This window comes from Struthio camelus, chromosome 4 (genome assembly GCF_040807025.1).
Source record: "Struthio camelus isolate bStrCam1 chromosome 4, bStrCam1.hap1, whole genome shotgun sequence".
NCBI classification, from domain to species: domain Eukaryota; kingdom Metazoa; phylum Chordata; class Aves; order Struthioniformes; family Struthionidae; genus Struthio; species Struthio camelus.
The window spans coordinates 19,997,927-20,022,266 of NC_090945.1; the positions used below are offsets into that span (position 1 = coordinate 19,997,927).

Consider the following 24,340-nt stretch of genomic DNA (forward strand, 5'->3'; position numbering starts at 1 on the left):
ACAGATGGACTGTGAGTATGAGATTCTGAATCCATTATAGCCAAAGGAAATCCCTACAAGATTAATTTGATAAATCACTAGAACCCGGGAGATCTGTTTTTACAAAAGCCTACGTTGTACTGTTTATCAGATTAACTGGCAAGTCTTTAATAATGCCCTGGTTATAACCTGAATCCAGTGAGGATATAGATGATATCAATTAAAATATGTTGTTGCAAAGGGAATGATGGGGCCCCTCCTTTTTCATTTTTTTCTCCTTGCTTGTATTAATATGCCCTGCATTTCTTGGCTAACAGGCCTATGCTTTGTTAATCTTCAGACCAAATCATAGGATGCCTTACCACAATTTATCACAGTTCTTAAACATTAGTGCACCTTACAGTGACCCCTGAAAATGCAAAATACCATGGTTTTTAAGCGTGCCCACTTTATGAAAATGTTTATTTTGTGTCAGGAGTTGCCATTCTGTGCAAACACTTGGTTAAATTAACAAGCTTTGCCAGTAGCATCAATTGGTAGGTAGATTGAGGACTTACGCATCTTAAGAGCCACCTTGAAGATTTTATGCATAAAACTTTATTTCATCATCTTACTTGGCTCCTCCTTTAAAATATCCAGAAAATAGGTGTTCCAGATTCACAAATCTACATCAGATAGTGAAGGGAGCTACATGTAGGACTCATGCTTTCTGGGTATTTGAACTGTTATGCTTTGGTTGGGGGAGAAGGCAGGAAGCAATCACCACTATCGCCAAAAATATTTGGACTGGGAGAGGAAAGAACATGAAAGGAATAGATGAAACATGAAGGAAAGAGAAGCAAAAAATGTCAGTATAAAGAAATAAAACTAGGAAATAGAGAGGTAAGATATATGAGATAGCAGAAAATAAGCCTGAGCAGTACAAAGATAGAAAGAGGGAAAACTGGCAGTTCCTTCAGATAGTGAACGCATCTCTTGGTCCCCCCTGTTGCCATCCCGTTTACCTTCTTTCTCTGTGAGTTTGTTATTCAGACTGGGAGCTCTCATATCATCTTTGATTTAAACAGGTTTTTAGCTTCTCAGGTCTTGTAGGTTGCTTCTGCTTTAAATTTCTTTAAGAAAGCCCTTTTTTAGCCATTCACTATTTAACTGTGCTGCCATAATCTTCTGTCTATTAGTCTTACCCTTTTCTAACCTGTTGCTTTTACCACACCAGTCTTTGCTGGCACCACTTGCTGGTTTTTTCTTTGTCACAATAAATTCAAATAAATGTAGGGCTGGAGAGACCTCAGGAGATTTTTTAGCCCATACTGTTTCACAGAAGGGAGTAAGTATATTCCCAAATCATCCTAGATATATGCTGTCTCGTCTTGTAAAAAGTTCCACTGAAGAAAATTCTACCACCTCCATAGGTATCATTTTGAATTCTGACTTCCAAGTTTAATACCAGTACGTTTTTTTTGAATGTGCTTTTTAGTCCACTGTTTGGGTTTTTTTTTCCTGACATCCTACTTAAGTCAAGTCTTCTTTACTGCAAATTGAGTCAATTGCTCTTTGTCCTATCAAGGAGAATGTCGAACAAAAAAAAATCAGTCGTCTTCATAACACATTAGCATATTGCAAATCTGTTGCGAATGCCCTTTATCTTTTCTCGACTGTGCAAACACAATTACCTCAACCTTCCTTCATGCATCTATTTTTTCCAAACTGTTTCTTTTTTGTAAGCATTTTCCTCCTGTCGATTCTCTCCAGTTCATCCATATGCTTCTTTAAGTCTGTTGCCCAAGCCAGAGCAGCGTTGCTTAGTTGAGCCCTTAGTAATGCTGAGTGGGATGGTTGTCCTGTGTTTTACAGAAGATATATCTGTTAATATATCTCAGGACAACAGTGGCTTTTTTTAACAGCAGCAGGTTATTCAAATTTTGTTTGAAATCCATTATTATTTTCTGTAGTGGAGGTAGGTAGGCCGTTGTTCCTCATGTGATATTTGTGCATTTTATTTCTCTTTCCTAAAAGTTGAGAGTTTTTGAGCTTCATTCAGAGTGTAGAAATCATTTTGGATTCTGTTCCTGTCTTCCTTGCTGATTCCCTACTCAGCATAGTGTCATCTGCATTTTTGCTTTCTAGTTGGTTTCCAAAACCATTTATGCTGGTACAACCCTCTTTCTGCATGATGACTGTAAAATTTTAACAGCTATGAAGCTAATCCACTGGCATCATTGCTTGTGATGGCGAGCAGTATCTTTCTGTCTATATCCATATGTTCTCTTTTGTCTTACCCTCTAACTGTAAAGCGACATTCTTTTATTCGATAGTTATACTAATCCATGATTTGGGCAGTTAAGTAATTATGGTAGTATAAATAATAGAAAACCCCGGAAGAGACAATTCAGAAAATGCTGCGCAGGAGCTTACGGAAGACTGGGTAATAAACTGAAAAGGTTTATTGTAAAATTTCCTTTTTGTAGGTTTGTGCTGTCTCCTACCAGAGCAAATAAAACACCACCTGAACTCTTTTCTGATACTAGCTTCTGAAGTTTAGAACGTGTAACTTAATCATTCAACAGCGATAACAGTGGGCAAGTGAGGACAGTGTTGTCTTACTTGAGACTAATGGTTGCTAAAGGGTTCTTTTCGTACCTTGGAGCATAGGTCTCTCATATTTTGAACCTGAATTGTTCACTGGAGCTAAAACTTAAAGTCAGTATATACACGTGAATAGCACAGTCTGCCAGGGATCTCCACGAAGGCTGTATGGTTCCGTATGTGGAAAGGGAAGGAAGCCCCAAACAAACCCAAATCCCAACATTGCTAGTTTATTTGCCAGAATGATGGTGCGGTCAGAATTGATAGTGCTACGGTTTTAGCATGTGTAGGTAGGCCAGGTGTATGTCTGTGTAGCTACAGGGTGAGAAATATTCTAACTTTTATTGTAGGCTGGTCTTTTGGATGGTAGCATAGCTAATCCTCCTGTTAAGACAGAAGTTCAAGGACAGGTTTGAGCAATAAGGTAGTGAAGTTTTCGACTTTGGAAAATGTTGTAAAACAAATGCCTGTATAAAATGCAGGACTGGGCTTTGCTGGTAAGGCTTGGTTGCGTTACTGCACTTGTGGATCTGTGAGCGAGAGGATTTCTTAGATGATTCTGTAAGATAGTCCCTTAAGAGGCATGCTGTAGCACAGTCCGCTAGAGAAGAAATGTCAGAACCAGGAAGGATCCTGCTTCTTATTTTGTCTAAGAGGCTGAGCAATTTTGTTTGTGAAAGTTTGTTGATTCCTTCTTACTGTTCTCCATTTGTTGTAGACAGGGACTTCCTGTAAAATTGTGGTGAGGTGAGTCAGTCTTAAACGTCGCCGATGTTCACCTGCTGGTTCCATGTGTTCCTGGGTATTTTTTCTGCCTCTTTTTGTTCAATACTAGACAACTTTTTTTATTGCTGTGTGGTATTCATTTATCACAGTCACTATGACAGCCATAGAAGTGTAGGGGAAAGCAAATTTCAAATATAATTTTTAAACTGTCAAAATCATTGATTAATTTTGGTTGGATACAGTATTCCAGTATCCCTGCTCTCCTGAAGCCCTGCCTTCCAACACACACACACACACGGTCTGATCAGTTTCTTGGAGTGGAATAGTGAAGTTCAAACAGTTTATTGGAAAAGCTGATCATGGGTGTCTTGTATCTTAAAAGTTTTAGGTCTGTTTCGCCCCCCCAAATTTTTTTTAATGATCTTTTGCTTTTTAATAGATGTCACAAAGATTGTAAGATTGTCAGTCCTTTAAGTGAAGAAGTATATTTATCTGAGCATACATTGATCTTTTTCAGGGGCTTATTATTTAGCAAATCATTATCTGAAGTTGTAGCTCTTCAAAGCCCTATGAGACAATTATAAGCGTGTTCTAATTTTCATGTAACTGAGGTTTATGTTGATAGCTGCTACAGCCCCCTAATGGGAATAATTTTGTAATACAGATAAATTACTATACAAGCACTTCTCTGTGATACTCCAGACTGAATGAATTTACATACTACATGCATAAAGCGTTTTACTTGATAAGCTTCCTTAAAATGAAAATTCCTTCAAATATGTTTATTCGTAATATTTGCTATATTTTTATTAGTGATTAGAGTGCCAGCTATGGAATATATGTTTGATAGCTGTTCCTATCTGATGCATATGCACACAAGTCTGTATCTGAACACAAGTAAATCCAGTGAGGCTGTTTCATAAACAATATGCATAAATTGAAGTCAGATAGTTATATAGAATTAAAGTACAATCTATGTTGTGGTACATTAAATATTAGGCTTACGAATACCTGAAAAGTTATTTCAAATAATTAGGGTAGGGGGAATTCTCATAGTAGTTGGTTGCAGAATTATGTAAATTTCAGTCAAAAATTTAAGTCAAAATCAAAGTCATGGGGAAAGGTTAGAGAAGTAGATTGTTTATGCATATAGAAGAAAAAGTAATTTGCAATGAAGCTGGGTAAACACGATATCTAGAATAAGTGATCTTAATTTGAGCTAACCACCTGATTTTGGTTAAGCATTTGGCTAAGCATGGCTGTCAAAAGTGTACAAGTGTGCAGAGGCTTTAGGAAATGACATAGCCTCTGTTTAGTCTATTAAAACATGTAATTTGCTTTAAAATTGGTTTGGGAGTAGCAGCACAAAAACATGGTGAAGCAAAAGTTGTGAGACAAAGTACTCATGGAAAATCTCTTTGATTTTTTTTTTTGTTGTTGTTGCTGTTTAGGTGGAAGTCTTTAGTTGAACGTTTTTATTGTGGTATCCGCAAATACATGTTACATTAGTGTACTTTAATTTTTTTTAGCTGCTAAATTCTTGTATATAAAGTCTTTAGCACTCTCCACAAACACTTTAGGAAACATCATCTCTGCTTGATATTTTTGTGCTCTAAGGCTGCAGTTCCAAAAGGCTGAAATGTATATCCAGTGGTGCTGTGGCAAGGTTGAGTTGAGGCTGCAGAAAGCAAATGTAATATGGAGAGGAAGATGAACGGTAGTCAGGATATGTGTTTGAGCACTGTGTGTAAGTTCAGATTTTTTGACAACAATAAATAACATAGGACTTTTTCTTTTTCAACTGGACATCAGAAGTTGCAGTGCTTAACTCCCCTTCTAACTATTGGAGACATTTCATCCTTGATGACTTCGTAATGTGATATTGAAAATCTTGCTCGCTCTTAGTGTGTTTGCAGTTTGAGAGACAATGCTGCCCCTCCAATGTCTTGCCTCCAAAAACCTTTGAGCTAAAAGAAACAGTAACTGACATGCGATGATGTCTTGCCTTACTCTGGAAGGAGTTTGACGTCCTACAAAGTTCTCTTGCCACATGAATTGTCTCTCTTCTCCAGGTTAAATAATGATAACAGTGAAATAATTCCTTTTGCTATTGTAGTTATGCTGACTTTGACTTTTGCTAGGAATGTGATTTTTGCCATATTCCTAATTCACAGTAGACTTTGCCAGGATAAAGGGCACATAGCTGCTAGCTACGTTGCTGTATATCTAGCTTATCGCATTCACAGGCAAGCTTTATGTGTACGTGTTTTGTCTGGAAGTGGAAATGTACTGAACCGAATGAAATCAAGACCTGTTAAATTCCACATGAGTGTTCCTGAGTGATTTGATGGAGCTTTTTTTTTTTTTTTTATTCACAACTATAGTTAATTGGATTGTATTTTATGAGTAGAGGTAAATCCTAATAGAATTTAATAGTGTCTATTTTTATTACAGTTGTTATGAGGTAGTTATTATGTTGTTATTTTTACTTATGTCATCTTATTTACCAGAACAAACTGTTCCCAAAAGGTATTTGTTTTATGCTCCCATCTTAATGATATTTTAAATGAATGTGATATTATGAATTTGTGTAAGTTTTGTTTCTGAATAGTGCGTTAGTCATATATTTTTGTTTGGAATTATGATTTTTTTCTCTCTTTTTTTTTTTTTTTTTTTTTGAGACACAACGTTGTTCAGCAGGGGAGTAGTAGGGGAGAAATCACAATATGTCCATGAGTATTAGTATAGCTACTGGCTAAGAAATAAGAGTTTGTTAGAGAATTTCTGTATATATAAGAAGTGTGATCTTGTTTGGGACACATCTAATTGTCATTAAACATTCATTTTGCAGGTTCATGAGATCTTTGAATGTCAGGAATGTGACAAGAAATTTATTTCAGCTAACCAGCTAAAACGCCATATGATAACTCATTCAGGTAAAATACAGAAATAACACAGACAAGCTGTGTGTGTGTGTGTGTGTGTGTGTATATATGTATTTCATGTATACTGAATTCTTACTCAAATTATTTTCTTATAGAAGGCTTGATGTATTCTGCATTGTCCTGGGCTGTTCAAGCCGATCTCAGGTGCCAAGGAGAAACCATCTACGCTATCGTTTTTAAGCCTTTAGAAAATCCAAATGTAATGCTGTAGTCTTCCCATTGCTACTTTGTCAGGCTATTCTTTCATACTAGCTGGTGCAGAATATGTCACTCTTATGGGGATGGGGAAAAAGGTTGCTGCTTGGTTAATGGAGAAGGAGAAGGACTAGTGCGTGAAATTTTATGTCGAAGAGGAGAGGATGGGAGCTGGGATAAGGTGTCAGCCAGAGATCTGTGATGAAAGGTGAAACATTCAGATTTTTTTTTCTTTTTTTAATGGACTCATAAGCAGAGTTTCCAGTCAGAGAAAAGCAGCTCATATTCCACATTATTCCGTAGGCCACACACACAAATGTTTCATTGTGCCTCTCCTCTGCTAGAACAGGTCACCGTGAGCAGGAGTGACCTCTGTCTGCAGGTTTGGCAGTAGGACACGAATTGACTTGGCCAGGATTTCTGATCACTGGAATCTAGCATTTCTATGTCTTTCACCAGTGATTAGAAACACCAGCCAACACAATGGAAATGCAAGCATTGTTCTGTCAAATATGTTTACATTTTAAAAATGCAGGTTTTTACAGCTGCACAGGCTTGTAATTGCGCTACTTTCTTGTTATCAGTCCACACTGAAAACTCGGTTCTCGTAACATAAGCTTTATCGCAGAGGCTCTTAGCTTGCTTTTGACACTTTTGGATGAGCATTAATGTAGTTAAGTTGCAGTCACCAGTTGAAGCATAAAGGCTTTTTGCATAGCAGCTTTTGGTTTTGGAAGCTAATATGTATATTGTTAATTAAGTTTTAAAACATTTAAACTGTCATGCCCTCCTTCACATTTGTAATCTGGAAACAGGGTTTTCTTCTTTGAAGTCATTCTCTTTTGATTTAAGCTAATTAATCAGAATTTAGATTTAGCAATGATTATTGCAAAGAATGTGCCAATTTCTTGAGATACACCATGGCTCATCTTTTGTGAAGTGACTTAACTGTCTAACATAAAGGGCATTAGATGTCTTTCTAATTGGTTTAATCTTAATTGGGTTGACTTAATTGCAGAAATCTCTCTGAGGAGATGACTGTCTCTGCCTTTCATCTTCTCCCCCTGTATAAACAGGAGATTAAATGTCCCCCCACTCATTTTCTGCAGAAAAACGCCCCTACACCTGCGAGGTTTGCAATAAGTCCTTCAAACGACTTGACCAAGTGACTGCACACAAAATAATACACAGTGAAGATAAACCTTATAAATGCAAGCTTTGTGGAAAGGGATTTGCCCACAGAAATGTTTACAAGAATCACAAGAAGGTAAAACACTCTGCTGTTGTTGTTTACAGGTCTGCCAGCCTCAGATTGCAGCTATTTTTCTTTTAAATGGTTGATCATTAAGCTCTGGCATGCTTATAAACATGGGATTAAAGTTTTAGAAAATGTATTTTCTAGTGTTCTTTGTTATAATTAAAATATCAAGATACTAAATGAATTCTATCATCAAAAAAAGCAAAATAGGCAAAAGCAAACCACAGTTTCTTTGCTAAAAGCATCACATAAATCCCAATTTTGATTTTTATTTTTTTTTTTAATATTAGGTTATCAAGTTAAATTTTTACAGATCTAAAATGTTTTCAAATTTTTTTGTTTTGTAAAAACAAACAAACAAACAAACCTTTGAATGAAACTAAGTATAGTCCTGTTGTAGTCATTGCTAACTAACAGGGGCTGCTTTCAGACCATGCTGGATTTGCACTGGGTAGCGTTAACACAGTACAACAACATCAGAAGACACGTTACTTGAGAAATATGCTCATGAAGGGATGCTCTGCTTCTGTTGATTTAGAGCTCAAGTCTACCTGGCCTTATTTCTGTAATAATACCTGTCATTACTTTTAACCTGGGGTTTCATTTTCAATGGCAGGGCTGCGTCTATGACTGCTGTTTCAGAGTTACAACACTGAAAAAAATATTATCTGTCTGGTTTTCCTCCGCAATATTTGGAACTCTTTGTTTTTTCCTCTCTTCCCTCCTCTCCCTCCCTCTCTTCCCTCCTCTCCCTTTGATGAAACTGATATATCCATACTTACAGTTCTTAGACAGTATAGCTCATGTTATATGCCATCTAGGAATTTGGCACAGGATTTTTGCACCGTCTCTTGCACTTTCAGCTATAAATCATAGGAGAGTAGTAGTAATGCCTCGTGTAAGACGAAGCAGTGATGACTGATGACTGCCTAAAACAGAAAACATGCAGAAGCCTGCTGAAAGACGAGACTAGCTCCCATATATGCTGTGATTGTATCCTGTGCATTAGACTATTAAAAACATGAGGCAAAATCTTGCGAATTGGGTATAGGCTAATTGAAAATATCTAAAATACTGTCGGGAAAGATGCTTCTGTATCTTAAGCGAATAAATGTAACATGTTTCCTTATGTTAATTTGCACTTGATGATTGATAGGGAGTTTTGGCTGAGAATCATCTTCAGGATTGGGTATGAATAACGAATACGCTTGGACCCAATTCTGTGTTCAAAGCAGCAGTACCACTAGCGTAAGCAAGGACTGCATGAAAAAACCCTTGCAGTATCTGGCAAGGATTAGAGACTCCACATGGTGGGAGAAATATTAAAATTTAAACTGATTTAGCAGGTATCTAGTTTTTATCATAAGAATCAGTTAAGGCATTTTTGAATACTTTTTTTTCTGAATCTGTTTGCAGGTAATGCTGGCTGTAAATCAACCCTGTCCTGTTATGACAGAATCTTATTCCTGTGTTTAAGTAAGGTTTACCAAAACAGCAGGGAACATTCACCCATCCACATGTAGGTCTCTAATTTCACTGGCTGAATGAGGAGATGTTCCTGAGACAAAGGGGCTGAGATAGGCGTTTCCAAAAAGCAATTCAGAACATCTATCTCTCCATTGATTGCAGAGAGATTTCAAAGATACTAACTAGCGTAACTAGGTGTCAAAGTTGGGCACTGTTGGCTCTCCCATCTTCAGTCCAGCAGTGTACCTTTAATGAAGGTAAAACATGGAGAAGTAGTAGATATCGGAATGGAATACAGATTTGTATGCACAAGACCAATTTGTAAGGTGTAAGCTAAGGATATTGTAGTTTGGGATGCCAAAATGGTTTTAAGTGCCATGACTTTGGGAGGGCTATACTGTTACTAGGGGGAAAGAACACAAATTTATGTATAGTAAGACACAGGGTATAAGTTTTATGCCTTTTGAATTTTCTTTTGTGTTTTAGAGGGAAACCTGTTGCTGTTGTTTCTGTGATTCTTTTAGGGAGGATATTTAATCTGATTTTGTTTTGGAAGTATCAGAGTAAAAATGAAAGTAGGCTCCCACAACACAAGTTTTAAACCTCTCTCAGATGTTGTTGGGTCATTTCAAAGGGGCAGAAGTAGATTAGCTCATCACATTTCATTGGCTTTCACCGGGAGATAGGCAAGGGGTTTTGCTGTGAGTCTACGTCTGCTCTGTTCAGTCGTGCATTGTGTCAGGAACCCTAACTTAGCGCTCACTAAGCCATTATAGTTACAGAGCTGAGAGCGCTAGTTCTGCTGTGGTACCACTCTAATGTACTGCTTCTGCTGCTTTGTGTAGGTGCATGTATGAACTTGCTCTGGCACGTGCTTGGAGATGTCAGCACTGAAAACTGTTATGCAACGTGGAACTAGCTTAGGTATCTTGAAAAAGCTCAGGCTAAATGACTAAAGTGATCAAAACTATGGTTCCATTTTTGTGACAAGTGAAGTGAATAGTATCTGAAATTAAGAGGTAATCATAGTACTGGATTGTGCTACGGAGAAAACCAGTCTTTTATCTAGGTTAGACTGAAGGTGTATATTCTAGGTGCTATTTAATGCAGATTACTTCTGTACAGAGATTTTGTTCCATCTGCTCCTTTGTTGTTATGTGGATAGGACACATTCAGAGAATAAAATATGATGGTGAGCAGAAGTAGGTCAGCAGACACAGGGTTTTAAAGATTTTACAGTTAATCTAGGGTTATTTGGTCGTGGGGAGCACAGTGAATTGTAGCAGTTGCATTCCCTCAGCTTCTCTACTGGGAACGAGTAGCCTTAGGTTAGATTTGAACTTCCAGAAGTGCTATGGTAGGAAAGCCTGTTGTTAGATGCACCTTCAGATGCTTTAATGATGCTGCTGTTCAAAAAGTGCACTGAATCCTTCTAAAATTAGCCATCAGCAAACCCTGAAGAGTTGGAGGTGCAGGTTCTTTGTGGCAAGACACTTCATTTTGTATGGAGTTTTTGATGCCATATGCACTGCATATACCTGCACTGCTTCCAAATGAGCCTACTCCAGTGTCTAGAATTTCTGTACCTTTCCAAATACTGTGGATGTAATCAGTGGTTGCCTGATGTGATTCATGAAAATTAGAAAGAAAGTAGTTCTTTAAGAAGGATATAAACATAGAAAAGAATTAAAAGAATTTAAAGATATATGTTGTTATGTTTCTGTAAGCTAAAAGAACTGATAAGTTGTGGTTTTCTGTCTAGCAAATGTGTAAGTAGTGGGAAATGCATATATCCAGAAGGATTTTTTGTTTTTACTGTTGTTTATGGCCTTACTGGCGTTTTAACAGTGAAACAGTGCATGCAACAATATGGACCTGCTCTAGGGGAGACAGCAGTAAAAACATCCATTTTTGGTTTGTGCTTCATTTTGCATGTCCCAGTCTGGTGGAAACGTCTGGTGAAGCAGTAACAGAAAAAAAAAAAAAAAAAAGTAATGATATTTTCTCATTGTAGATGGACTCTTTCTCGTACTATTTTACTTATAAAAGATTTCAATATTGTGTCTAAACATTTAATATAGTACAAGACTAAGCCCATCACTGACTTACAGGAAAAACTTCGAATAGTGTAGAAAAATGTCTGAAGCTTCTATTTAGCTGGAGAACTGATGACGTTAACGGCACTGTTGGCATTACACACTGCTTATATCCCTCCCTGAATTGGGTTAAAACAGTGAGTGCAGCTCAGACTGATCACCTTCCTTTTCAGTTTAAATGCTGCAAACTTTTGTACTGGCTGCTTCGTCTTATATGAGTGGAGGCCAACTCCAGAGGGTGCCTCACAGAAGAGTGGCTGCAATCTATTCTATCATGTTCAAATTAAGAGCAGCCCACTGCATTTGGCATGTTGCTGGTGGGGGTTTTTATCGGAGAATAAAATTGGACATATCATCATACAAGTGTAGAGTAGTCCATTGTTTTGTTTATACTGCTGTATATGTATTAAATAGGTAGCTTAAAACTCAAAACCTAGTTTGTGTGTGCACTGTGTACCTGCTCTCAGATATGGACACACCCTGTTATACAGCAGGTAGCATGGATGTTCTGTATAACATGGCATCTCTTTTAGCAGCTTCTAGCAACCTTGGTAGCTGAATGTTAAGATCTAATTTAAGCACAGCAAATACACTAGCCCACCTTTGCAATTTGGATTTGCATACAATAAATGTGCTGTTCATAGCTGACGCGGAGCTTATGTAACTGAATATAGGATTTTGAAAAGGTGCGATGGTGGTGCTGATTCATGCATCTCAAAGTGCATTGCAGATGGGACATGCCTTGACAGCTGAAACTTTCCGCCCCTGCTCTGACTGAATGGAAGCCCTCTCTGATCTGGAACCTATAAGTGGTTCAAAAGAGCACAGTATTAGAACTAATATGCTTGTTTGGGGGCTGTTGCTCCTCCTTAGGATTTACGTGGCTTTTAAAAGTAGACTAACTTGGTTCAGGACCGTTCAGAAAAGTGGGAGAGGACTTGGGATTCCTGTCTGCCCTTGAAAATGGATACGACTAGTTAGGCGTTGGTCTCTTTAATGAGCTTATGAAATGCAGATGAATACTTGTATTTTGGTCAAAAGATTAGAAGAACTGACAAGGCGATGCTAAGAAGGAATTCTGTATGAATCACTGTGCTCTTCAGAGCTGTCCCTCGAGTGGTGAGTGTTCTAAAACAGGGCATTTTTGAAATAGACAACATGAATTTTGCGCTCGTGAAAGGTGCCAGATTGACAGCCCTAGAGACTGAACCCTTCTATTTATCCACAGAACAGGTACAGCACAGACAGCAGCACTGCGAGCTTCCCCACAGTGTCTCGTCAATATGTCTCAACCCTGTTCTGGAGGAACCACCTATTGAGGTGAGAAGGTAGTTCAGTCTCTTCATGTCCTGTCAATCCTTGGCCTGACTGCTGAGACTACCAAGCAGGGTGTCAGCTAATGCAAACTGCAATGTGAACCTCTAGGAGGTGGATTGAAATAGTTGGCACATTTTATGTAACATGTAACATACTCTGCTCACTTAACAGTCGTCCAGTTGCCTTTTTGCTCTAAGTGACTCTGGCTGGGGCCAAGGAACTGCCTTTGAATCCAAAGCCTCCATATCCCATTGCAAGTACGCTAATCTTTTGGTACTGTTTTGAGAGAACATTTGGATTAAAATCAACCTGGGTTCAAGATCCTGAGTCTACATCTGAGTAACTGTGCTGACTACCCACAGCTCCTTTTTTCTGCCCAGTTTAAGAGAGAGCTGTCTTATGGTATTATGATCTTTTCTACCATAAACAGAAATAGATTATACACTTGTATCCAATCCTAATAACTACCCTTAGGCTACAAAATTAACTAATTTGCATAGTTTTATTATTAACATAATCCTTATATACTGTAAAACACTTACTGTCTCCCCCCTTCTCCCCTCAGTGCTGCAGCTTTTACTTAAGGTCCTTGTGAGATAATACAGTATCCAAACACTCATGCTTTAAAAACTTGCTTTTCTTTGAAAAAGAGTAGGAATTGGTTAGATTACAAATTGTATAGATTAATTTACTCTCTATAGTAGGATAATACTTAATAACACTATGAAACAGGGAAAGTGCTTTGAAATTTATGGAAGTACAAGTTGGATCTTTCCCAAGCTCCGGAAATCTGCTCCAGCAACTGTGCAGCTTGTTTGCAAGATTCATCCAAGCTTAGCTTTTTGTCTTATTTATGGCTTTAATGAGTTTGTCAGCTATGATGAATTTTTACAGCAGCAAACAAAAATCTCAATTCTGATGCTTCTGGTTTTTTTTTTCTTCTTTTTCTTTTAATACATGAATCTGAGATGTGGATGTGTAAGACTAGTCTCATGATTTGAGAAATTTTATTTGCCAAATTTTAAACTGCTACCTTGAGAGAATCAGGTCAATTTTACCTTTAAACTCAGCTGAGAAAAATTATGGGATTTTGTATACGTGCGTTTAATTTTAAGGCATTTATTAGTATTACTAAGTGCTTAAGGCAGGTATTAGTACTGATGAAGCAATGAAACTGAGCATGCAGTTTTCCTCCTGGTTATTCTATATTTTTGTTTCTTTTTACATGCACCCCCCCATATAACACTTCTGAAGACTTGTGTAATACATCTGTTGAGTATGCTGCTATGCTGAGTTTCAGTGTTCAAGATAATGGCAGAATGATGATTGTTTTAATTCTTTCTCTCCTGATATTTCATATTGCTGTGATAGTCCCTCCTGAATCCAGTTTGGAAAATTAGCTGTAATTACAGTAACGACCACAGTTAATTGATTTCCTTGATCCTCTCCTCTGGCATGTTGTTTTTCATCTACAGACCCATTCCGAAGAGAGACCATTCCAGTGTGAAGAATGCAAGGCTCTGTTCCGAACCCCCTTCTCTCTGCAAAGACATCTACTAATCCATAACAGTAAGTGCTAACTCAGAGAGGAAAAAGAACTTTCTGGGTTCTCATATTTGACTGGGAAAGACAGACATATGGCACCTTGCTCCAATACGCAATTTGCAATGTTACATTAACATTAAAATTCATCTCTAAACCCTGTGAATTAGAAAGTTCAGAGCCAAATTCAAACCTTGTTTTTAAATACCTTTAACTGCAAATCCAAATTTACTGTAGAAAACTTAGTGATGGTTTGAGGTCTGTTGTTAGAGGATTTCTTTCTGCACTACTTGATAGTATTATCACCATTTTAAGGAAGGAGAAATGGAAGCAAAGTGAACTAGGTGGCTTGCTCAGCTTTTGCAGGTAATCATCTGTTTTACAACTTTGAACTGATAATATGTCTCCTAGGCCAGTCTTGGCTATAAGATAATGCTTCTTGAAGGTAGTGTAGAAGTAGCAGCCGAGAGGAATCCTGTGCCCTTTTTCCCTCATGAGTAACTTGCTCTTGACATTCTATATTGTTTCTTAATTCACTGTTTCAAGGGTCTTTCTCCTTTAGAGTTTTTGGAGATGTACTCTTTCCTTGCTTTTGGATGGTAGTAAGGTTTATTTTCTGTGGAACTCTGTCTTTAGTAGTAAAAGAGCCCTCAACTTCCATGCGACGATGTGAATGTCAGCCATATGAATGTTAGAACTTATTCATGATCTAAAATCCCTGTAGCTTCAAAGACGATGCATTGATTTTTTTTGGGAAGAATTATACTAGTGCAATTAAAAAAAAACAAAAAACAAAAAACTTTCCTTTCTTTGTCTGGTATACCAGCATTTCTGGTAGATAAGTTATTAGAGCGGAGTGTCTCAATTTCATGAAGCACTGAATTTTGTAAAACCTATATCCAGTGATGAAATAAAATGTTAAAATCCTGTTCAGTGTATGTGTTTCAGTGCACCATGCATGTATAGACGGACGTTTTCATTTGCAGAATATCCAAAACCAGTTATTCACCATACGCCTGGTGAATATGGGTATATGGTGAATATGGTATATGGGTAATATGGTGACTTGTTTTTTGACTTGTTTTTCAAGAGGATGGGAGCTCAGGAAATTAGAGGGCTTTGGTAGGGCTTGTGATGTGTGGCAGTTTTAGCTGTTCCTGAACCACCACTCTTAAGCAAATATTAATAAATCAGGCCGTGAACTGCAACGGCACAGACGTTTCATCTTGTCAGTCTTCCCTGGTGCAAAAGCAGACGTTTTGTTGAGGGACAGGGTAGATGTTTGAAGGTAATATCATCTTCTGCCATCTTAGCTAAAACTGTCTCCAAAGTGAGTCAAAGCATTAAAACAGTAATATTTGACATTTTTATTAAACTAAATCTTCCCACAGGGAAGATTTTTAAAGCTAGTTTTTGTTCTTATTTTGGAGGGAAAAAAACTAAACCAGCTTGACAGTAGACGTTAATACAGCGGAATGTAGATCAAAAAGCTTATATGGTCATACTGCAACCCCTCATTTCCCTTATGTGTAGTCCTTTTATAAAAGAAGTGCTGACAGAGCAATAGCAAAGTGAAAGTCATTACTAGAATGAACTGAAGAATAGACAGTTTTCAGGTCAAGGCTGTGATTAAAACAAGGGGCTCTGCTGTCGTCTGCCTGGAGCTCGTGTTCCAGGTGAAGAAATGCAGAACTCTTCCCCTCATGACCTAACTCCGAGATTGACAGGTTATATTGCCACGATAAGGAGTTTCTCATATTTGAAATAACTCAAAATCTTAGGCATTGTCATACTACAGCTGGATGATAGTCCCTCTCATAGCACTAAAATATACCTGTTGCGGTTAAAAGGGGGAAAGAAACAAAACAATCTCCAGATGCGTTTAGCTGGTTTTACAGTTTTGTGCTGTGGGAAGGCGAAAGTTGGGAAGCTTAAACTCTAGGAAAAATTGAAATTCAGTCTGCATCATGTATTCCTTTAAAATGACATCCCAAGCTTTCAGAAATACTGTTTTAGAAGAAGGCACTCTGCAGAATGATGTAGAATAACGTAAAATTGATTTTACAAACCTAATTTACTGCAAACAACAGTATATTTTATAAAGCTCACTTTTCAGCTGTTGAAGTTGGAAAAGGCATCATGGATATAGTTTTCAAAATTCAAGATCAGATATGCTTAACTGAGAAATCAAAACCACCCTGAATCCCTTTTTTTCCCCCAGGTTCTAGCTATGTAAACTTAACTTCTCTTCTGAGAGTCAGTCCAGCCTTTTCTCTTAACCACGCTGCTGCTGATAATTTTAGGTTCTATGTTGTAATTATACCATCGGCAATAATGGCAATACCCCTTTATTCTCAGCAGTGCTGCTTAGGAAGGAATGTATGATATCTCATATTTGGTTAATACTGGCTCATGTGACTGTAGGCGACTAGGCCAACAAGAATGGAAAACCCTAAGCAGCTTCGCTTTGGTCATTCAGTTATGTAGGATTGTGGAGACATGCATGAACAAGATTGTATTGGATGAGGAGGACATCAACCCTTTCATGTATTTGCTTTTTAGAGCAAAAATCTACATGCAGAATGTTTGGTAGTAAGAGAAATACTAATTAGCTCCTCTTACTGTCAGTGAAAGTGGGCACTGGAGATTGCTCATTTCAAATGAAGCACAATTAGTCCTATTTTTCAGTGTGTTTTTTTGTCATAAGGAAGGCACAGCAATGGAGTAGTTAAAACCGGTCCCAGGAAAGACATTCATGATTTGTATTTCTGGGGAAAAGTGCTGTAGGGTATATTATGTCAGTGCTCTGCATCCCTCTTTGGAGGCATATAATGATTTAAAGATATTTCATGTCAAGCACTCTGAGAAGGTTTCCCTCCTTCCTGGTGTGACAAGAACTGAAGTCAGTGATGCACTTCCTCATTTACTTCCATTCTCTAGAGTACCCAGGCCCGAAGAGACAGTATATGTGTGTGTGTGTGTGTGTGTGTCTATATATATATATATATATATATATATGTATGTATGTATTTGTATATTCATGTATATTCATGTACATTCTCTATATTTGATAACATTTAATTTTTAGCAAACCTCTTAATCTAGCGCAATGCATACCCGTTGACTGAAAATAGAGAAATACTTTCTTCATTACTTATTTATTGATATAAAAATTTATTTGGTAACTTGAGCAGATACTGTTAAGCACCAGAGTCAGCAGAAAAAGCTTGTTTCTTGGCAGTGACAGTTCCTAAGAAGCAGACGTGTTCTGGCATTTACTCTCTGAAATCTGGCTGTCGTTTATCACCTGACTGAGGAACCATGAAATATATTGCATGAACTGTATTTTTTCCTGCAGTCTTCTATAAGTAGATTACCAAAGTTGCTCAGGATTCTGGCAAGCGCATCTTGTTGCAAGTGATGTAGAGTTTTCCTGTGTGCCGTTGAGGAACCTTCTAAGACTCCTTCCGAAGTTCTGTATCAATGTCTTTTATAAATGTTTTCATGCATCTTTATCTAATGTTAAATAAAAAAACAAAAACAAAAACAAAACATGAAGACTGCTCAGTGGGCCAGCTATGAGTGGAAACAGTGTGCTGATAACTCTTCTGTAATGAGATATGGAGTTCTTACCGAATAAGGAGGCTGAGGAGAAGCGCTGAGTGTTTGCCTTCATCCAATATAGCACTTGGGGAAAAAGTGGATAATTTTAGAGTTCTTATTGTTTTGTTTGAAAAATTGTGCTGGAGTGAAACAAGGACTTGGCTAAATACATACCTGGTATAAAAACTATATATACTTGAAGACTAGTAGAATGTGTGTACAGACAGAGGAGAGTTATGATTGAATGCTGTGTTTTGAAATTGTCTGATTTTGGAGGGCTTTTATATAAAAAAAAAAAATAGGTATTTTTGTTGTTGTTTAAAAGTTTATGTTGTCAGATTGTAATAGAAGTTCAATACTAAAAATTATAGGAGTGATTGCAAACAAAACTGTAAGAAAGAAGGACAAATCCTAGTGAAACTGAACAGATGTATTAACCTAACTTGCCTTAACCCATAGTGATATCATGTAGGGTTAGAGGCATTCTACAAATATTTCTGGCTTCAGAGGACATACAGTAATATGTCCAAATTCTGCTCAGGATTGGTTTGTTTGTTTTTTTTTAAGTTTACTTCCGAACTTGGAGCCAATATATTAGAAGAGAGAAAACAGAGGGGAAAAAAGGCCTATTAAAATAAAAAAATTCCATGAAGCATAGAAGTTCTTATAAAAAGTAACTTTCGAAATAAATGACTTTAATTTTTTTTCCTTTGTTGGAGCAGTAGAAAATTGCATTACTTTAGTGAAAATAGTATTGACTTCACTTCCAGTTAGCACAGTATTGCACAGTCACATATTCCCAAGACTAGAACTGAAGAGATTCACTAAGCTGCTAGAAGCAGTATCAGTGTTAAGCCTGCACATAATAGCATATTAAAATGCATCCCTGTTGACCGTGAAAATTTTTCTTCCTAATAGCTAGACTGAAGTATTGAGGGGATAAGGCAACCTATGCTCTAATACCTTTAAAGCAGATTCTTCTTGTGTCCAAGGCAAAACTGCTTTTGTTTCCAAACCAAAAGTGAATTGACAGATCTCAAGCTTTTTTTTTTTTTTTTTTTTTTTTTTTTTTTTGGTCAATTTGTAGGGGAGAGGAACTCAAGTATTATAGGCTTGAGAATGTTCATGTGTGTTTGGGGCACCACTGTTTTTTTGTGGATACCATAAGCTTCACTTATATGTATTGTATGTATAACATGTAATAACTTTTTTCAGTGCCTGCACATGTAGCATCAGATGAGCTTTAATACGCAGCTTACAGAAATCAGTTTCATTCATACTGGCCTTTAGACTGACACCAGGACATGGATGGTTTTATGCTGTAATGAATTGTATTGAGGAAATGAGTTTAGCTCTGTGTATGTATCCTTGCTACTGGAAAAAGTAGCCTACTTTGATCTTACTCATATGGATCAGGAGGCTATAGATCAGACCTCAGGTGTGAAAAATGGGTGGTGGAGGATAATCCTGAGATTTTAGAGATCTTTCTTTCTAATGCAATTGTTTGGAGAATATTTTCAGATAATAGGCGCCTGATTTCCAGTTTACGCTATGGTTCTGGAGATACCTTAAGCATCCTTGACTTCTGAATGAATACCATTTTACAGATTTTTACCTTGTAATCTTAATCTACTAGTTAACAATTAATAACAAACAGCTTCTTTTGCATTTATGATAGTGATGAAGAGAAGGATTTTTTTAATGATTTGTCTCCAATATCCTGTCTTGACATTTTTGTTGTTTTTTCCTCTGAAAAAGCGTGTGCAGCTTTCCACAATATGTTTCTTCCCTTCTCTTACATATATTGTTGCAATTTAAAACAACTGATTAGAATTAATCTTGCCTCTTTCGTAACCTTCAACCGCATCACCATAGGTTGAACAATAGCACTGGTATAGCACTTTAGAATTTTAGCTTCATCATCTGAGTTTGCCTTTGCTGAAGTGAGTTAGATAGTTTACTCAAAGTCAGTACTTCTTGCTTTAAGCCTTCTTTTAAATTCAGGAAGGTACCTCTTATCACTTAGGTTTCAAAAGCTGAAAACTATTTCATCTTTTTCTTTATGACCATGAAGAGAGTCTGTTACTGAACGTGCTGGTAGAACATGTGCTTCTTTCTACTAGCAGCCGTTTAAAATTTCTTTTCATCTTTGGCTGTAGAGTTTAATCTCCCATCTGTGGCTATGTTATTGTCATGACTACATTCTACTTTCTTAATTTCCCAATGACTTTTTTTTACCTGATGTGATATTCATTCTCTTTCTGGCCTCAGGACCCAGCTCTTCATTTGTCTCCTTTTGCCACATTTATTCATTTTTCTGAAACAGTAAGCATTAACATGATTGCCACAAAAAGTGGATATCTTTAAACCTCATTTTTATTTTTATAAGGTGAGAGGACCTTCAAGTGTGATCACTGTGATGCTACCTTCAAAAGAAAGGACACATTAAATGTTCATATTCAAGTTGTACATGATGGACATAAGAAATATAAGTGTGATCTCTGTGACAAAGCTTTTGTGACACCCTCCGTCCTGAAAAGTCATAAGAAAGTGAGTAGAATCACAACTTTCATTTTCATTCCTTATATGTCCATAGGGTTGTCACTAAACATAAAATCCCTGGATGCTTGTATATTTCTGACTCTTCATTAGAAAACTGCAATAGTACATAACATCCTAAAATGGTTATTGCAGTAGCAGGGTTATTGGTGACACCCAGAATCTGCAGGGGCTACATATGTCTAAGTTCTGTTTAAATACTCAGCATCAGGCATGTAGCAGATGGAACTTGCATGTGGTAAAAGCAGCACAGCCTAGATAGCAATCTCCAGAGTGGCATTGAGGTCAACTTTAGAAGGAACAGCTTGCTCACAGGTAAGATTTAAGTAGATGTTAACAGGAGAAAAATGCAAGGAAAATAACTGAGTCGAGAACAAATCAGCCAACAAAAATCAGCTCGGGTGTTGCCACTAAATGCAGAATGTGAGAGTTTGTTGAAAAACCTACTGTATGTATTTTGGGGTATGTACTTCATATATGCCTGTAAAATAGTTATATCAAAACTGAGTGCAACTGTAGTACTTGTGTGCAATATTATGTGTGCATCATTATGGTAAGCGCTGTGCATGACCACACAAATCTGTATTCAGAATTGAGGATAAAATATAAGAGAGTCTTGAAACATCTCTCCAGCTTTACCATGTCTTATAAACGTTATAAATGTCTTATAAAACGTTTATATGTCTTATAAACACATGTCTTTGGAGCCTAAATCAAGTTGTTGGCAGATATCAGACAACTGAATTCTCTAATTTAATGGAGAGCTGTCTCCTTAACGTGTGCTTGATGGTTACAGATTGCACAAAGCAGTGGGACCAAATAGGAAAAAAGTTGCTTCAGTTTCTTCTGTGGTCTTTTAGAAATCTGTCATTCACTAAACGTGTGTTAATGTGTTTGCTGTTTGCCTTTGTCTTCTATTTGTTATAAATGCAGCTTGTCTCATATTAAATATGCATTAAATTGCTAAATAATTACAGTAGCTGAAGAAAGGCGTTTCCTGTGATGGTGTGATATTCATCAGTTATGCTTTGGCCTGTGAAATCAGTTGATTTTTGCTGGAATACAGATAGAGAACTTCATATTATGAGACACTTCCTCCCTTCTCTTCCATTACTTTTAGAATGAGGAATTTTAAAGCATACTGCTCTTTTAACCCCAAAGATGTTGGTCCGAGGAACCCAAAAATAAAGGATCCCCAAAATAAATGGGCAATTTTTTTTGGATTCTTTATTTTCTTGGGAAACAAGACTTGGAGGAAGAGATAATATCTTTTATTAGACCGACTGATTTGTTTGGAAAAAACAGACACGGAATCCTTTAGTGTCTCTCTGCTTGTCTTAATCACTTGAGTGACAGACCTAGCCTGCAGTACTCATATACTGATGTGCAGATTGCTTTCTTTTTGAGGAATCTTGCCAAGATGGATCCTAAGATCCAAAAATTATAAACGTTACTTTGAGTTATTGGCGAACTCTGTATACATCTTTAAACTTCTGATCCTCAGAAACCTTTTTGAAAAATTCAGCATGACTTACTGTTTGACATTAATAATGGCAAAGGTAAAAATGTCAGTATACGTGCATGTATATGTATTTTAATGGGAAACAGCTACCATTTTCATTTATCCCTATTCTTTCTCTGACGTTCCTTCCTAATTGTAATTGCTATTGCTTTGTGTTGCTGTCAGACTGGGACTAGCTGTATGTTTGCGAGTCTTGTAGTAATAATGTATTGCTCCTGGAAATCCTGTGGGTGTTTTAGTTATTTGGAATGAATTACTAGTTGTCTGTCTGGTATCCCCCAGTGTTGCTGTTAAAGATATAAGTGATTTCTAAGGAACTCTTATCGTAATCAAGATGGATTTAACATTAACATCTCTAATGTCAGGGAATGAAAGCTATGCAAGTCCATTCACTATTGAAACGCTATCTCCGTTATTTTTCCTTTAGCTGCAGCATAATATGTGCCATGTGAGAAAAGATTTTTATGACGGAATGAAGAACCTTATATCAGTTCAAGGTCATTCATAAAAATAACAATTTCCCTATCTGAAAAGTCATGTGGAAAGCTTGAAATGCAAGTTGTCAGATGGACATACTATTTAATAATATTACTTCTCTTACCCGTGTAAATTAACAATCAAGAATGAAATAATCCAAAATTTATTCCCCCCCCCCAAAAAAAAAAAAAAAAAGCAGTCACTGTCATAATGGCAAGTTATTCAATAGGCTGACAAATCTTCAATCTGAAAGGTAAGTTTCAGGGTATTCAGGAGATGGGAGTTGCTGTTACCTGATGCTGAGATTTTTGTGGTGGCAACACAGTCATGTTTTAGTTATTTGTCATAAATGTATTATAAAATTCATCTTTTCCCTATGGAAAGATAATTTGTTCTTTAAAGCCATTGAAAGCTTTCAAGTCGTCTTATATTTGTTTATAGTTTTATTACAATATATTCTGGTAACTTTTTTTTTTCAATTATAGTAGGCAAATACAGAAGTTAAATGCAAGCACACTGAAAATAAGGTGATGGTTCTTATTTTGCTTTTATCAAAAAATCATTAATGTGAGCAGACACTAATTTCCCTTATCCCCATATGTTGCACTTACACGGTCACGTGGTGGGAATTCATTTTTTTTATGAGGTCAGGCACTGTTGAATGTGACTGCTGATCTCTTCATATGTATTCATTGTTACTAAGAGAATCTTATGTATGCTACTTTGAGATATAGCTTAATATCCCCTCTTAATATAAGTATCCATGTTCGCAGGGATGAAAAATTAAGTAAGTGCTTACCTTTAATTATGGACTTAAAAGCACATCACATTCTTTTCAGAGCTGGGAGTACTTTAGAGAGAGTACTCTAAAGTACTGTGTGAAACATGATAACCCATACACGTAACTTTTATTTCAAGGTGACCTTTTTAGTGACAGCGCAGGTTGGATAGGAGAATTTGTGGGTTTTCTTTTTTCCATTTTAAAATAATTCTTTTTATAACAGTTAGGGACTTCAGCCTTAAAAGGCTTGATTTCAGAAGACAAATTCAGTGTATCATTTAGAGTTAATGGCAATTGCAAATATTTGGTACCCTTCTCATTATCAGTCCTGCATATGTAATCTGATTCTAGCATTTGCAAATGAGATAGGATCCAATTATGTGATTAGTGTTGACTGAAGTCACTGAGAACTTGCATTTTGAAGATTTGCTGTCTATCATACATCAGATGAGTGGATGACTCTGTTTCATTCCTCTGAGACAGAGTCAGAAATTATACGCACAAATCTCCATAGAGACCTGTTAAAGCTGCAGCTCAGATCCTGTTTTACAATGGGAAAAATTATAATAGGTGATGTAAAACTCTTTCCACTACATTTAATAATGAAATAAAGTTATGTAAAATTATAGCCTTTTAAATAATAGTCTCATTTATTAAGGTTAATTTTACTACGTAACCAAATTACTGTTTACTCGTTTAGCAACTGCTGTAACAGAAATCAAACTGAAAAATAGGTGATTTATTCTTGCAATTATGAAAACACACAAAAATGAATTGGGCATTTGCAATAGTAACTATATAGGAAATTGTAAACTGATGAACTCAAAAGCCAGTTTATTTCGCAGCTAATAATAAGATTAGTTTAGAAATTTTAGAAATGAATTGAGAGAACACCCATGGTTAATTACTTAGAATCTCTGCCTGATGTGATAGAATAAAATACATAACGGTTGTTGGAAAGAATAGTGGCTAATGTCAAGTACAGTTAATTTATTCCATATTTCATTTTCTTTAGAGCTATGCTGAAACTTTCATTTCTATCTTTCTGTACCCCATGTAGACTCACACAGGAGAAAAGGAGAAAATTTGTCCGTATTGTGGACAGAAGTTTGCAAGCAATGGAACGCTGAGAGTTCATATTCGAAGCCATACAGGTACAGTGATACTTATTGTGATGAACAGAAATGTTATTCTGCACATATAGAAAGGTACCTGTAAGTATGTGTACAATTCCTTCATCTATCTGCAGGCAGACATACAAATTAACAAGACAGAGTGACCTAACAC

The 24,340-nt window shown here is 36.8% G+C and overlaps 1 protein-coding gene across 5 annotated transcripts in view; it reads left to right on the forward strand.

Moving 5' to 3' along the window:
• PRDM5 (PR/SET domain 5) overlaps window positions 1–24,340 on the forward strand; it is a 93,142-nt gene that overhangs the window by 33,487 nt on the left and 35,315 nt on the right. For 2 of the 5 annotated variants that reach the window (XM_068941678.1, XM_068941675.1), the window contains 5 exons: window positions 6,143–6,227; window positions 12,481–12,572; window positions 14,045–14,138; window positions 20,104–20,264; window positions 24,114–24,207. In XM_068941678.1, coding sequence (XP_068797779.1) covers window positions 6,143–6,227; window positions 12,481–12,572; window positions 14,045–14,138; window positions 20,104–20,264; window positions 24,114–24,207 — 526 coding nt within the window. Of the gene's footprint in view, window positions 1–6,142; window positions 6,228–7,540; window positions 7,699–12,480; window positions 12,573–14,044; window positions 14,139–20,103; window positions 20,265–22,757; window positions 22,800–24,113; window positions 24,208–24,340 lie in introns of those variants that run through there. The other 3 variants (XM_068941677.1, XM_009674850.2, XM_068941679.1) reach the window with 2 other exon arrangements.